Source organism: Lutjanus erythropterus, chromosome 8 (assembly GCF_056507025.1).
Source record: "Lutjanus erythropterus isolate fLutEry1 chromosome 8, fLutEry1.hap2, whole genome shotgun sequence".
In the NCBI taxonomy this organism is placed as follows: Eukaryota; Metazoa; Chordata; class Actinopteri; order Lutjaniformes; family Lutjanidae; genus Lutjanus; species Lutjanus erythropterus.
In genome coordinates this window covers 1818283-1834170 of record NC_139324.1, presented here as the reverse complement: position 1 = coordinate 1834170, position 15888 = coordinate 1818283, and the positions used below count along the sequence as shown (strand labels likewise).

The following is a 15888-nucleotide window of genomic DNA, read 5'->3' as shown; positions in this document are numbered from 1 at the left end:
TAGGCTCACTCCGTCATACACCAACACAGGCTGATACATACCACACGCACGCACTGTACACATCCACGCATTCATGCACGCATCATTTTTTGAAGTTACACATATCTAAGCAGGTTCCCCTATTTATAAGTGCTCTGACAGAACCACATACCCAGATAGAGTCAACTGTTACAGCATATCCCTATCTATTGTTTCTTTTTTTTTTCTTTTGGAAAACAGATAAAAAAACCAAATTGCGCCAATCGTCAGTTCCACAGTGGGTAAAACGAATCTGTTTTCAATCAACATGCCTGAAGCTTTCACAATGATATTGTGTTAATTTTACATCATACTAAGTGTTTTATTGAAACCCCCAGCCTCTATAAAAATATATCCATTGAGTGCATATATTTTCATGGATCTGCAGCCAGCGGACCTGCCTCATATAAGGGGGTCCCATGAGCAACAGTCAAGGGATCTTAGTAAATCTTCTGGGACTTTTCCCCTCATTTGGAGATGAGTGCTTGGTCAACAACAAGAAAAGAAAAGAAAAAAATGACAGGTGTCTCTTATTCAGCCTGTTCTTACGTTTGAATTTTTTTCTTCCTTTTTCTTTCAATTTGAAAAAAAACCCAAAACTCTTGAAGTGAACGGAGGGCGGAGCGTACAGGTGTGATTCAGAGAGGAAGCGTGGGCCCTGGGTCACATGGTGGTTAGGGGTGGGGAGGTGAGGGTCAAGGGTGGTCCGCCCCTATTTCACTCGTTGTTGTTGCTGCTTTCCAGGTCTTTACATTGAATGTCCCCTCCACTGTAGTCTGTGCCCGGGAGCTGAACCCCATATTTGTCCACACACCAGCAGATGCCTCGTTTGCGTCCACGAGATGGCTTGCACTGTGGGCCAGAAAATAAGGTTACAGTTCTGGTGAAACCAGGTATAAAAGTTAGAAAATATGACAAACATAAAGGGTTGGTTACACCAGGTTGTGGCACAAGAAGTTTACTTTGCACATGATCACAAAAAAGGCTAGTAGTTTGGAGACAGTGACTACTAAAAGGGTTAGTTAGTGAACTGTTGTAGCTGGCACCCTAATTTCTAATGTAATATGTAATGTGATATGCTATGTTCTTCGTTCATCTATAACCTACTTACAACTTAAGTAAGCTTATGTTAGCAAAACACTATCTATACTAGCTAATAAGTGTTTTGCAAACATTAGTCCACTTGAGATATGACTATATATGTATTTGCTTTTACAGGTTCCCCAACAACATCTTTTAATCATGTTCAAAGTTGTGAAAAGGGAAAAGTTGGTTGAGGTTTCAAAAGGGGTGGGACCTAGGAAGTCAATTGCGAATCCACTATGGCTGACCCGAATGCTTCAATGCACCGAAAATTTGAATGCTGCGGTTTTGTCTGTGTTTTCTACTGAAGAGAGCAAAGAGGTGCTGCATTGGCTGCACTGAAAAAGTAGCGAAGACTGACAAAGAGTGAGAAATTGAGCTTGTGTGTGGCATTTGATTACCTCAAAACCTGCACACATACCAAATAGGCATGTGCACATGATACGAGTGCACAGAGCAATATCTGCTACCAGAAAACTGTCCTGGCGAGGGAGCATTTCTGCTTGTAACTGCTTGCTGGCTTGACTTGGGCAGGGAGGCAAGGATGGAATACACAGAGGCTGATTTATAGTATCACTTCTGGTGTGTCCTTGAAAAAACTGTATGGTGTTTAGGTTTGTTAGCAGTTCAAGCAACTACTTTGCATCTAGAAATCCCAAGATCAGTATGTGGAGATATCTCTGATTATCTGGTCTCTCGAGACTAAGAGTCCAACTCTTAGCAATTCCAATGAGATGCACTGATTTTGCCATGCAATGTCACCATTTTGAATGCTGGTGTGACCAAACCTTAAATGTCTTTGGAGTCTTGGAGGGCTTTCTTTGTGCAGAGTTCAGAGTTTTCTGAAAAAAACTCACCTGCTTACGCTTGAAGAATCCTTTTCTGTCACAGTTGGGAAGGTACAAAGACAGAGCCATTACACGAGAAGTGTCCTTCATTCCCTGAATGATCCCATCCAGTTTTCTCCGGCATGGACCCTTTGGGCAAACACAGCACAAGGTCATGATCAAGCAACAAAGTCATTAGAGTTCATTCAGCATAGAGAAAGAGTTTGAGGTTGTGCAAATAAACTGAAATACACTTTATTCAGAACTCCAATTAAAAGTTTATTAAGATGTAACAGTGAAGGAAGCTACACGGGAGTAGCTTTCATTGCTGTCTTTTAATTCAAATTCTACACATAGAGGCTTTTAAATGATCCAAGATCAAACTAACGCTGAATACTTACAAATTCAGGCTCATGCTTGTCGATGGGCAGAGGAGAGTAGTCCATGGGGGAGCCCATGGAGCGCTGCTTGCCAAGCTTCCTCTTTTGCTCCTTGCGTAGCGCGTGGACTTTTTTACTGTTCACAATGTCTTTGGGAAGCAGAGGCACTTTAGCTGGCTGCAGCTCCTCTGTAATCTCTGTGGTTATGGGTTCCTCATGAGACTCACGATCTACATCAAAGCAATTAAAAAATACTCAGTCAGTGTCATATTTTTAAACCAAGCCACAGCTTCACATTAATGACATGTTAATAGGTGCATACAGACAGATATATATATATATATATATATACAGATGTTAGCATTCATTTGAAATCATATCTGTGTCATTCAGCCAATGTAAGTCAAATATTTTCATTTTAGCTCTGTTTCATGCTTTGGCAGGTAGCATGCAGCGGTTTCTTTGAACCTACTTAAGAACATCATAGTCCATTTTTGATATATTCTGGCAATAGATCCCCATAAATCTACTTGGACTGGACATTTAACTTTAAGATATTTGATTCTGTTTTCAAGATAAATGGTGATTGATAGGACAAAAACTTATTGCCTATTGGTGACAAAGGAAAAAGGAACTGTTAAAATCCTTAAATCTGTATTTAAAAGCATCACAACACCATGTGAGGGATGGGCTATTAAATGATGAAATTCATCTTCAAATTTTATTTGAACTAGAACATAAAATCAGGGAATGTAAAATGGCTCTATGAAGGGTAATGTCTAGTATAGTATCTAGTAACAGGCATCACAGACCCATAATCAGAAATTATGATGAACTGTGAAATGTAGAGATATGAGTTTACGGTTACTGGAAAGTAAATAGAGAGGTAACAATTAATTGTTCGGTATCTATTTTATTGAACTGATTATTTTATCTTCATTTTCTATCTGCATAAATCATAAATGTGAAGTTCTGCAGCTTGTCAATCCTTCACACATAAGCACAATACCAGGTGCTTTTCCCGGGGTTTGTGCCACCAACTGTTGCTTCCCATGTGTTTATAGAGGAGGAGGAGGAGGAGGGGAGGCTGCTGGGGCTCTGATCAACAGCTGATGAACAGCTAACGTAGGAGTTTAAACTCAGCTTACATCACCCAACCCCACCCTGCAACCCCCTTCTTCACTCGGAAACAGAAAAGTAAACATCCATTCATTAAAAACTTAGTAGAGCTGACCTGCATCCATGAAAACAAGTGACGATATGCTTTTGTCCTCATCCATATCAGTGACACACAATGGTCTCAAAGTTAGCTTAAGTCACACCTATATACAGATACATATGCAGACACCGGGCAGCGCATATTTGTGAGTATACAGACCTCTACAAGTTGGGGAAACTGCTTCACATGTTGCAGGCTGCCTACACCGTGCCTGGAAAATCTGCTAACACGTTATCTGGACTGCTAAACTTCAACAGGGACCGAGGCCTCTGAGTGTCGTTAACTTCACTGCAACGTGTCCCACATTAACTGATTCATATGTCAGGCTAAGGAAAATCCACTTGCTCTGTGGACTCATATAAATGCTTGTACATTTCTGTCACATTTCATGTACTTCTCCAACTCCAGCATTTCAGCTCCCCAAGGGGGCACTGTGGTCTCAGAGATCTGAAAGTCCCCCATTGGTGGGACTATTCACAGGTTGAAGTCCTTTATCCTCAACCTTGCCCCCCCACCTCCCCACCCCCACTATCTCCTATCAAATTGGGGCTCAGCCTCTTAAGCCTGGACCCCAAGCCAGAGGTTCTTTGAGGCCACAGAAAGAACCCCCCCGCCCCTTGGCTTAGCAGTACCATAAGTACAGAGTTATTGTGGGGACTTTGCCAGGCCCCAACGGGCTGGAGCGACGGTGCCAGTGGATGACCCTGGTTATATTTATCTGACAAGGAAACCCGCCGTGGTGCACAGGGCCAGACGCACTGAACCAGAGAGGAATGTTGGCCACTGACTATAGGCCAACTGCTGCTGAAAGACAAATCAACATCCATGCTTATGCAGGGGCATGAGAGAATATGTTGGAAAATATGATTTAACAAGTTGCCATAACTTCGCTGACTGGCCTGTTAGTACACAGCCACCGTAGCGAAAGGCACTGAGACGTACATCCGAGAAACTGATGTTCAAAGAGCCTGACACAGCATGAGCGTCTGGAGTCTCTTGGAGGGGAGGGGATGAGGAGAAGAGGGGAGGGGGCAGGGCGATTACCAGAATTGGGTCTTTGGCTTCTGCGCTGCACTGCCGTCTCTTTGAAATTAATCTCACAACTCATGACTTGGCAGGCCTTGGTTTGTGTTTAGATATGTCCTTGTGTCTCCCCGCTCAGACTACGAGGCTATTACCCGCTATAAATAAATACGTCAAACAGGCATTCCTATGTACACCATGCATGTGACTGCTGTGGAAAAACTCTTTATTTCTGCTGTACAGTCCAATAATTTCTCAGGGTGCTTGATTAAAATGCCACATATTTGGCAATGAAAGATGCTGTCGAAAATAAGGACTGTTTTTTTAATGTGCATTCTTGTTTCATGTGTAATCTCATTTCAGCATATAAAATGGCTAGACTAAGAAAGGTCTGAGCCATGGCACATCGATTATATTCACCTTACAAGTCAGTCACTTTAAGCAAATATCTCTTTAGAAAGAGTTTTTCATGCGCTTTTTAAAAGTGAGGTAGCTTTTGTAAAGACAATGGTGTCTGGCTTATTTTCTCTTCCACTCAGAAATTCATCTTTTCTGAAGTGGGCTCTTCGGTGCAGCCACAAATACTCAGTTTTTCCATGCTCAGGGTACCCAGCTTGTAAAGGAGGCTTAGGGGGTCTGTGTTTAACTCCTGAAACTCCGCCAAGGTGCTGGACAGAAGCCAAGTGAGCCAAGTCATGTGCAGCTCTTCCATTCAGCTGAGCCCAAAGCTGTGCTGCTATCTCTCCCTGTCTCTCTCTGCCCGAGCTAAAGATTTCATTAGGACGAGAGGAGTGAGGAGCCAAGGGAGGTGCACCTGATACTTCTCTGTTTAAAAATTAACATCTGCACACAATTATGCTTCATGAATATCCCAAGTTTCTTATGGGCAGCAGTCCAAGCATGAAAGATAAGCTACCCCTTCTTTGGATTTTTCTCTCCACTGGACCTTTAAGACTATAATAATACCATTTAGAGTGCAAAAAAAGCCAGGACAATAGATTCTCTCACCTTTCATTGGATTTCCCAGCATTACACCACATTTGTTATGTCCTGCCTTTGATTAAGTCAGTCCCTGCACTGCATCTGAAATTACATCTTTACAAGATGTAAGAGAGGAGTGAATAAAGGTGCTGTTTAATCTCAACAGGGGGTAGGACAAGATAATGTGGGGATAAATGAGCCTGAGGGCCTGTGACATATAAAGAACCAGGTGAGTAAACCATCCTTCGGCCTCAGACTGACTCTGCTACTTAATATTTGAAAGCGAGGCCATGGCCTGATAACCCTGCAGTTTCTAGAGCAGAAAGGGAGGTGTGAATAAGCCAGTAGAGTCTTGCAAGAAAACTGTGGATGTAGGTTCAGCCACACAAGAGTTAAGTCATGATGACCAAAAGGCTTTTCAGACTCGAGGCAAAGTGACCACTGAGAACTCTGAGGTACTAACACTGAGGTAGTAAAATAATTAGCAGATAAAATGAAAGGGTTAGCATCACTAGAGTAAAAAATTATGGCATGGATTGCTGAACATGCACCAATCCATTGTTTGGTGACTGGAATTTGACGATTTTCATCTTGATCAGCCATGTGCACAGCAACACAGGTGGTCACAGCCATGCACATCCTAGCACGGCATAAGTGTTCATAAGCGAAGACGACACAAAATTCGCAATTTGTAATACTTGTAAGGCCAAAATAAGCTGTGGAGGAACAACCATGAAAATGTTCAGAACACTTTAAGCAGCATTGGCCTGCTGAACATGACCAATTTGAAAAAACCTAACAAATGCAACACAGCTAAAGCTTAAGTTTGTGTCTATCATTGCTATCCTTCTGCTATCTGTAAAACTGTGTATGCTGTCAATTATAGTTCTTGGACAGAAAGAAAGAAAATTGGAATCTGCCCAAATCCGAAATTGGCAAGTCAGACTTTTACAAAGTCTGAATCTGCCAAGAAAATTGCAGTCTGTGCATTTCCACCAGTTGCATTTCCCTAAAGTGACCGTTTTGATCCCACAAATCCAAGACGATGCACCTCTGCACATGACTTGACAGCAGTCCACAAAGCCTGAATACAGGAGAAGACTGAAAGGCTTCATTCCAAACCAGATGGTAAGGAAGAAAATATAGACTTGTGTGCATGACTTTGTTTGACCATCCCCAAGTGTAAAGATGTTATGTTTTGACCTTTATGTCCTGTTTTTTCTATGGAATTTCAGTTGTTCGACCCTGTTCGTGGTCTCAATCAGCTTCTAAAAAATGCAGGAAATAACTCTTCCCATGGTATTGTGCACACTGAACATGTTCATTGCAATCAAAAAGTTTCCTGCTTTTCTGAATACATGATATAAATAGCAACAAGAACAATTCAAGGATTATAAATCGCAAAACAGGACTTTTGAGAGGATGCAAAATCTTTCCAAGAGGGAAATGCTGCTGTAGGTAAGCAAACTTTCTGGCCTGTTTATGGCTTCTGCTGTGCAAATTAATGCTCAATCCATCTGCAACCATCCTGCAAAAACTGCATTATCAGAGGCACACTTCTACTGTACATTCCTAATTTTGGTCTGAGGTCTCATCCTACATCTGGGTTTTGGTTTTCAACAAGCCACATAGATGGACACAACCTCTTTTTGGGTCACCATCACCACAGCACAATTGCTGGGTGTGACGATGTTCTAACTCCCCAGTGGCAGAAGCAGCTATTTTGGCACGAGTCGAGCGCTCCTGGTTGTACTGTGCAAAGCTGATCCGCAAGCAGCACGAAAAGAAACATCACAGTGGGCAAATGACAAACTTCAACATTAATTTGGGGTCAGCACTTTTCTTTGTGGGGGTTTTTCAATATAATGGTGTGAATCACAGCACACCAAAGACTGGGCAAAGCACCTGTTTATGTAACATGATAGATGCAGCATTTGAAGTAGAATATTTGTGATATTAAAATGTGCTTTTAGTGAAGTATTTAAGAGGAAGCACTTTTCAATGCCAAAGATGAACTGAACCACAGGGACAGGAAACAATAAACAGTTCATTTGTCTCACATTCTGAGAAACACCAACATTTCAGAGAAGTCACTTGAGCCTCTATTGTTTACCCTGCTTTCAACTGGAAACTGCAAAAAACTCTGTGGTTTATGTTAAGGTCCTTGTAGTAAGTACTAGTTAACAGGTAATAAATCCCTTATTAGATGGTTATTTATAATCTTATATTTAAATGATAATATTTAAATGTTACTAACAGCATCATAAACATTTATAAGCACTTATAAGAAACTTAACAGTTTATAGACTGCTTAAGAATGTTAATAAAGACTTACGTTTTTAGGAATTGTGTATAATTGCATTACAAACATGTTATTGTTCGAAGCTTTTTTTTACGAGGCATTGTTCTCACTTTAGATTTGGTAACTGCAAAGCATAGTAAATGTATAGTTAACTGTTAATAAGTGCATAATAAAGCATTTATTAACCATAACCTGGGCGTTGCACTTGCATTAGATCATGTAGCTGCAAAAAAAAAAAAATGTAAATGTAAACAGTAAATAACTGAATAGGCAACTGCCAGTGAATGCATAATAAAGTATGTATTAATCTAAGTAAGGCACAAAAAAGGTTTAGTAAATGTGTAACAATAACATAGTCTCACATAACCAGACCTGTCTCCTCAGTGATCAGCGCTGGAGAAAAATCTGGCTCCACACATGATCATGCTGTAGGGGAAAATGCACACTCTGGCTTGTTTGTATTCATCTAAACCAATCACAACCGTCTTAGGTGGCGCTAAGCCCAGGATGCAGCAATGGTAACCCTGATTTGTTTTAGTGGAATATTTCCATGTGGGGAGGTGACCCTGACATTAAAATCTCTGAATCACCTCAAAAGAAACTGCAGCAACTGATAGCTTGTTTACATTCTTTACTGTTTGCGATGCAGGCGCTCTTTTGCCATTTTCAGCGTGTAGATTGCTAGCTCGAAGGTGGTTGTTGTTTCCCGTGGATTCCGTGATGCTGCCTAAAAACAAGTGTCCAATGGCAGGATTATACCCACAGAGTGCACACAGCAAGTCAGACTAACAATGACATAACAGGGAAGTTAATAAACTCATTAAATATGTTTGTAATGCTATTATTAACAACTATAAGAAACTCATAAGGCTTTAATTAATGTTTTTAAGCAGTCTATAAACTGTTACCAAGTGCTTATAAATGTCTTATAAGACATTAAATATGTTTATGATGCTATTAACCATTATATATAGACTTATAAACACACAAAAATGTTAATAAGTACCTCATAAGGGTTTTTATTAACTATTAACTAATGACTATTACAAGGAACTTAATGAAAAGGCTCACCAAACACTCCTCTGTAGACACAATGAGATGATTTTAGTCCTTTGTTGCGCCATGCTAACATGTAACCAGGTGTTGGAGGTGAGATTGCAGTGCACAGGTCAGGTGTAAACATATGTGACATCATTTTAAAAGCCCAGCATGTGGCTCTCCATGCCCTTTTTGAATCACATGCTGTTGGCGCAGAAAGACTACAGTGAGTGCTGATTTGTTTCACAGCTGTTGCCACCAGCAGGCTAGGTGTCAGTGACCAATAAGCTGTACAAATACCACTGTAAAGTTTTATAGCTAGAAATCAGACAAGTGTGCCAAAGAGGTTAGGTGCTTGCCAGCGACAGCTCTGGTGCTGCAGACAGTGCCTGTGATCACACTGTACCTCAAAATGCTATGCGCAGACAAAACCAGCACAACATCAATAGTATCCATATCATGTCTGAGAAACCAGCTTCTTGGCATTGCATTCTCTATGAATCGCATGCTTTTTCTAGCAGTCCCCGTGTGATATCTTGACAAAATGACCTTTCAAATAATTCTCCCTAGCACCTGCAACAGATCAGTTGCAGCATGCTAAGCTTTCACTGCACTGTCTCAGATGTTCAAGGTGAGACGGATGGAAAGCCAAATACAGTTCTTTCCTTTCGCATGAGCCCATCATGAAGCTGTCAGGCAGCTGGGACCACACGTGACCAGGGCTATATCTAACGTGGCATGTCTGCAGAAGCACGCAACGTCCGCAGCAGAAAGAGTACAGTGGCTGGTAGTCATTAGACTAAGTGAACAGTCAGAGAGAATTTTACCCCTTGCTTTAGCTCCTGCGACCCAGCGAGCAGCTGTGTCAGTGACACTGCAGACATGGGAAAAGCAGAAGGCAGTTGCACAGCTCTCTAGAAGTGTGTGATGACAAGTGATTCTGTGTGGTGCTTTGAATGTGACTGTACATATGTGGAGTTCTCTGGCAAACATTAAGCATCAGAAGCCTGCAGTCGCTTGACTCGCTCATGAATGTAAATATCAATGACAAGGAAATGTGACATGAGAAAAACCACTAAGTATTCACTGTGGCTGAAATAAATCTACATCTACACACATGCAAAGAGCTGAGACAAATGTAAAGCATTAAAGTTGTCAGTAAAGGCACCAGGTTTCCTGTTGCTATGCTAATAAGGGGAATAGTGTTTCTGTGTGTGTGTGTGTGTGTGTGTGTGTGTGTGTGTGTGTGTGTGTGTGTGTGTGTGTGCAGTATTCTGGATTTGGAACCACTCCCTAATCATCTTTTGTTTCTTGGCAGAGAGCAATCTGTTAAAACATAAGGCCCTTTCAGAAGCTTGAAGGACGAGGGGCCTGCTGCTATGAAGTCATATCTGTTGGCAAGCTTTCCAGGGTCTGATTCACTTGTAGGGGGGCTAACAAAGTCTGAGTGCCCCCCAAAGCACATACCACCTTCTGTGCCTTACAATCCAAACAACTCCTGCCATCACAGCACAGGAGCAAAAACGTGAATTAATGCACCGCTGGGACATGAACCTAGACGCGGAGCAGAGCGATGGCTGGGATTCTTTTTCTTGCACCGGGCAGAGGGGAGCGGGGGGACTGCAGGATAGCAAAGATTCCTCTCTCCCATTGTTTGGCTGCCCCAGTCAATATTTAGTAGACTGCAGCTCTCATGGTCTCCCGAGTGTTGCGGACACTTGAGCTCCTCCTCCTCCTTGCTGTGTTTGCCTTGCTCAGCTGGTGCAGCACACAGACAGCTGCAACCCCACACCGCAGGAAACCAGAAGCTCACCTCACCACCAGCGCCCATCGGCGGGGCTGTTTGACAGAAGGCCCTTCAGAGCAAAGAGGGAGCCAGAGGCATTCTGCTGAATCACTGCCTTGTGACTGAGCGCTCATGCAATGAATGCACTGCCAGAGGGAGGAAAAGATGCTCTGATTACCTCTGTGGGCCAACAAAGAAGTCAGGTTCTGCGAGTGTATGTGTGTGTTTGAGTGTGTCTGAGTGTGTGCGTTCAAAGCTTGAGTGAGACAAAACTGCCTGAGGTGCCATCACTCACAACAGTCACACACAATGCACACCCAGACACCCACACAGCCCCGCCCAACATGTGAGCAAACATGCTCACACACACTTTAAACACACACACACACACACACACACATAACTGATAGCCTATTTGTTTCAGCTGGCGATCAGTGGTTTGCAAAACACAAGGTTTGTTGGGTATTTTTGGACAAACCACACTGTCCTGTCATGTCATTAAGAGGCCAGGCAACAGCAAACACTCGCTGGGTGCAAACAGCCTAATGACTCTGTCAACAGCCAAAGTGAGCCTGGTGGTAGCCCATTTTATAGAATGAGGCATGTAGCCAAAACCTTTGTGGTTACCACCTACTTATCTAGTTGCTGACAAGCTGCTGAAACTCTTGAGTGACAGTGAACTTCTCTGCTACACTTTAAAATGTCTTAAATCATTCAAGGCTGACTGGCTCAGTCTGTCTCTGTGTCTTTCTCTCTTCTTTTCTCTCTGCATGCAGCTTTAGCGGTAATCCGAGTCTGAACAACATGCTTGGGGTTGCCTGCAGACCTAAATAACAAGACAAGAAGTTTGGAGAGGTACCCCATTCCTTCACATATCATCTATACAATGTGTTTCGGGTAGATTTCAAGTCTCAAACAGTTAAAAGGATCTTGGAAAGAAGCAATAATAATAATAATAATAATAATAATAATAATAATAAATTGACATGAAAGCTTCATGCGCTCCAGCATGAGGATGGAAAATAGTGCTGTTTGACAGACACTTGTTACACAGGTAGATATTAAAGGCGGCAATTTGTAAATTAAGCTCTGATTTAGGGGTTTCCACATTTCCTTTTAATATCCCGAGCGCACAGAGCGCGTTTCCTAAAGTTTTTCATTGGAAACCTCTTAAGAGAAAAGCATGTAATAATAATCCGCTCTGCCTTCAAATGTAAATATTTAAGGCAATGGAGCTGCCCGGATCCTTGCAAGCCGCTCCTGGCTTTTGCCGGACCGCAGTTTGACAACCACCGTCCCGCAATGGAAGCTCAAATCAGCCAGGACGCAGCATGTGCGCGCAACGCAGCGGAGCGTCAAGCCGCCCGCAGCAGATTGGCCGAGAACACCGCACATCTGAAGCGCTGGTACACCTTGTGTTATTATTATGAAGACTCATAACGAGCAGCAGAACATTAGAGCTGGATGCAGGAGGCGATCCAAAGCGCGCTCCTACCCCTACGCACAGCCGAGAGGAGGAATAAGCTCCTGCAGCCAGTTTAATCAAGGCAGTGGATAAAAGTTAATCAGATGGCACCTCAACCCATCTGTCAGAGAGCAGAGGAGCCGGCTACTCAGGCTCTATTGCAGCGGGAGGAGAGGGACCCACCTGGGGTCTCTGGAAGTGAGGGCAAAAGGAGGAAAATGATCTGTAAAGTCATTTAACTTGCTGAAAATTGCTGGATTTATCATGAAAGACACTCTATTAGACCTTGAAATACCACTACAGCACACAGTGGATCACCACTCAGGGACATCATAGAGAAGGGGAGACCCTGAGTTCTTCTTCTTTTTTTTTGCACTGATGCGTTCAGATCTGCAGCCACATTCTGGTTCCTAAGCATGCATTAAGCCAGCCGGCCGGTGTGAGCGCGTCTTACCTACGGGCGGGTGAGCAGGTTTGTATCCTTTCTCGTTGGTGCATACTCCCCTGCCGTGGAGGAGGGCGTGCAGGGGCTTCTCCTCCCCGCTCCTCGGCAGGCAGCGGAGGCCCTGGGTGCACGTCCCGGTGTAAACGCCGCACGCCTGCCCCTCAGACAGCGCGCATGTTAGGCAGCAGCCGCAGCCCGGCTCCTTGACCAGCTGGCAGCCGACCGGGACCGGAGGGCACATGGACAGCGCCTTCGCGTCACAGGGCTCGCACGGCACGTATGAGCCCAAGCAGCCGGACAGCCCCAAGATAAATGTCACCAAGAGGCAAAAACTCAGAAACATTGTTGGTGCTCTCTTCAGTTATCGCATAAAAGCACAAATGCGAAGAGGAGGGGAAAAAGTAGACTGGTCTAATGAGCACAATGCCTCAGTCAGATAATCCGATTTTTAAAGCTAAAGCCAAGAGTCTTTATCCAGGAGTGTTGCTATCTATTTAAAAAAAATAAAAAAAATAAAAATAAACATTCATTACAGGATTTGCGCCCACAAAAAAGAGCTCAAATAAAACAATTTCAAATATATGTGCTATTTCTCCCGAGATATTGTCCTCTACAGGAGCAAGGCAGGTCCTTGCACAAAATCTCTCAAACTTCTCTCCCCTTGAGTTTGGACTCCAGTACTTTCTCCACCACAAGTTTTCAGAGCAGACTGATCAACTTGAGAGCTGCCTTGCCTTTTTAAAAACAGCCGAGCCCAAACCCCTAACTATGAATACGCTAAACAGCAGGCAAGGGAGGCGCACTTGTTCCACGGCTTGGCAGACGGCCAAACAGTTTTTTTTTTTTTTTTCAGCAGCAGCAGCAGCAGCAGCAGCAGGAGGAGGCTCGCTCTTTCACCCTGAAGGCTGAACTGATGCCGAGGTGCAAGAGGCAACAACAACGGAGAGCAACACAACGCGACGCCTCATCCAAACGTTTGAGCAGGGCAGGACGCGCTGCTCCAAACCTGCTGCTTCAAACTCTCCACAAGAGATCCGAGCCACACTGTAAAAAATGTCACACTCGACAAGTCTCACGCACTCTACTGCTTGTGAGACAAACGATCTCTCTCTCTCTTCTTTTTACAGTGGGTGCCAAAATTCTCCTTGAGAGTCATAAAAACTCTCCAAGATTTAAAACCAGACTGATACTGAATTTTGGGGGCCAATGCCGATAACAATATTCGGAAAAAAATCAGTATTAATATACTGGCCAATATTGCAAAGATCCCTTTAATGTGGATGTCAAACACTGGTGACAAAGATACACAGATACAAAAATAAGATAGGGAGGCTTGATATTTTACAGTTTAACAGTTTAAAATTATATATACATACTGATATAGCTGTGACAGGCCAATAATGGGCATTAATATTGGTCGACTGATATATACTAAACTTGAATTAAGAGAAAATATCAAATATACATAAAATGCTGCCTAAAAAACAAAACAAAAAACAAAACAATCTGCATTATTGTGTCCAAAAACTACATAAATGCATCAGCACATATCAGACAACATATACAGCAATATCTATATAAACTGATATCACTGTGATAGGCCAATATGAGTAGATAATAATGGCACAATCGGCAGTGTTCTGTCAAAATACTACATATATTGGCACATATCAGACAATGTGTACACCAATACCAGTATAAACTGGTATAGCTGTGATAAGCCAATATCAGCCATTCATATCGATCAACTGATATATATTACACTTGAATTATGAAAAAAAGTATCAAACATTCATAAAATGCATCCTATAAAAAAAATTAAAAACAATCTGCATTATTGTGTCAAAAAAACATATATATTTATATATATATTGGCACATACTGGAGAACCTTTATGCCAATACCAAAATAGGTCTGTCGAGCTGTGATGGGCCAATATCAACCAGTAATACTGGTCGACTGGCATATCTGTCTGGCTCAACCAAGATTAAAAAGAAAGTCTTGAAATCATTTGTCTTGTGTCCCCACTTTGACAATTCACTGCATCATTGTGTGAAATGAGTTAAAATAACGTGCAGATTTCAGAGTCATGGTTTGAAAACATCTGAAACTTTGGTCCAAGTCTCAAGGAAAAGTCATTTTCTTACATCATGACTCTTTCTCCTGTGGCCATAGAGAATAAATCATCGGTAACCCCCCTGCTTGAGTCATAAGTACCTCATTGTCATGGGTTGAACAGAATATCCTTAGTAAGGAAAAGTAGGCCAGAGCTGAAGCTGCTGCTCTGTGGCTCTGCGCCACACTGGAATGATCACATGTGTGCTCATTACTGAATCATTCACTTAGGCTATGTAAAGACTTGGACAAGAGAACGGATTTCTAGTTATTTATTTGTACACTTGTTTGTTTGTTTGTGAAGGGATACCTGCTCCGGTCTACAAGACAAATAAAGCCTGCACCTGTTGCTTCCATTGGACACCATTTGTGTAACAAATGGAGCCAGAAGGGAAATCCAACAACATGTCTCCTTTCTGTCTCTCTCTCTCTCTCACACACACACACTCATGGATATATATATATATATATAGAGAGAGAGAAAGAGAAACAGAGAAAAAAGGATGTCACGAACTCTAAGATTTGACGCAAAACCTTGACAACTTAAGTGCCACAGGCCTCTATTATTTTATAGCCTGTATGCAGAATAACGGCTGATTGTTTCAGCGTGTGCTCTGCTCGCACCACACATGCACCCTAAATCAGCCCAGCCTGGGCTGTTATATCCATCTCTGCAGCTTTCAGGGCAGATTTTTCTTCCTTAAGTAATACTGTTGTGTCAAGAAGCTATATCGGCTGTCCTTCACGCATCCACTCACTGCTTGATAAACAGCAACAGCCATTTCCTAAATGTGGCTGTTTTACCTAACTCTGAATGTGCAGGCTGGGGATCCACAGTGATTTCCTCAGGTTTGTTAAGCAGTTGACCACTAGAAGGCACTGTTAACAATGATAAGCTCTGCAGAGGAGCTCACTCACATATCCTCTGCAGAAGAAATCAGAGAAAATGTCCACATTAACTGATAGATTTATATGTCATCAAAGCTGTAATAGCACAATACAGTACTGGAGTCTATGCTGCTATTGTATTGAACACATTAATGTAAATATAATGCTACTCAAGTATTTATTTTCTACCAAAAACATTGTCTATGGAATTTGCGAGTCAATAATTACATAATCTCACTCATATGAAACTGAATTCACATGGGCATTGGTAATTTACTTTGGAATAGCTGTCATAAATGAGATTCGTTTTCACCAGAA

General features: G+C 42.4%; 1 protein-coding gene across 1 annotated transcript; it reads right to left on the bottom strand.

The window, feature by feature from the left end:
- Positions 1 to 298: 298 nt before the first annotated feature.
- On the bottom strand, positions 299 to 13392 carry igfbp5b (insulin-like growth factor binding protein 5b). Its single transcript, XM_084724226.1, has 4 exons — positions 12577 to 13392; positions 2330 to 2538; positions 1959 to 2078; positions 299 to 870 (listed from the first exon to the last, which is right to left on the bottom strand). Exons 1-4 carry the CDS (start codon positions 12908 to 12910, stop codon positions 736 to 738), a joined length of 798 nt encoding a protein of 265 aa, XP_084580352.1. The 5' UTR covers positions 12911 to 13392; the 3' UTR covers positions 299 to 735.
- Between the last annotated feature and the right edge of the window lie 2496 nt (positions 13393 to 15888).

Coding starts and splice junctions, on each gene's coding strand:
- igfbp5b (XM_084724226.1), bottom strand. CDS start 12,910: ATGTTTCTGAGTTTTTGCCTCTTGGTGACATTTATCTTGGGGCTGTCC. Junction 2,079..2,329: donor ACAAGCATGAGCCTGAATTT/GTAAGTATTCAG, acceptor GTTTGCCCAAAG/GGTCCATGCCGGAGAAAACT. Junction 871..1,958: donor GATTCTTCAAGCGTAAGCAG/GTGAGTTTTTTT, acceptor TCTGGCCCACAG/TGCAAGCCATCTCGTGGACG.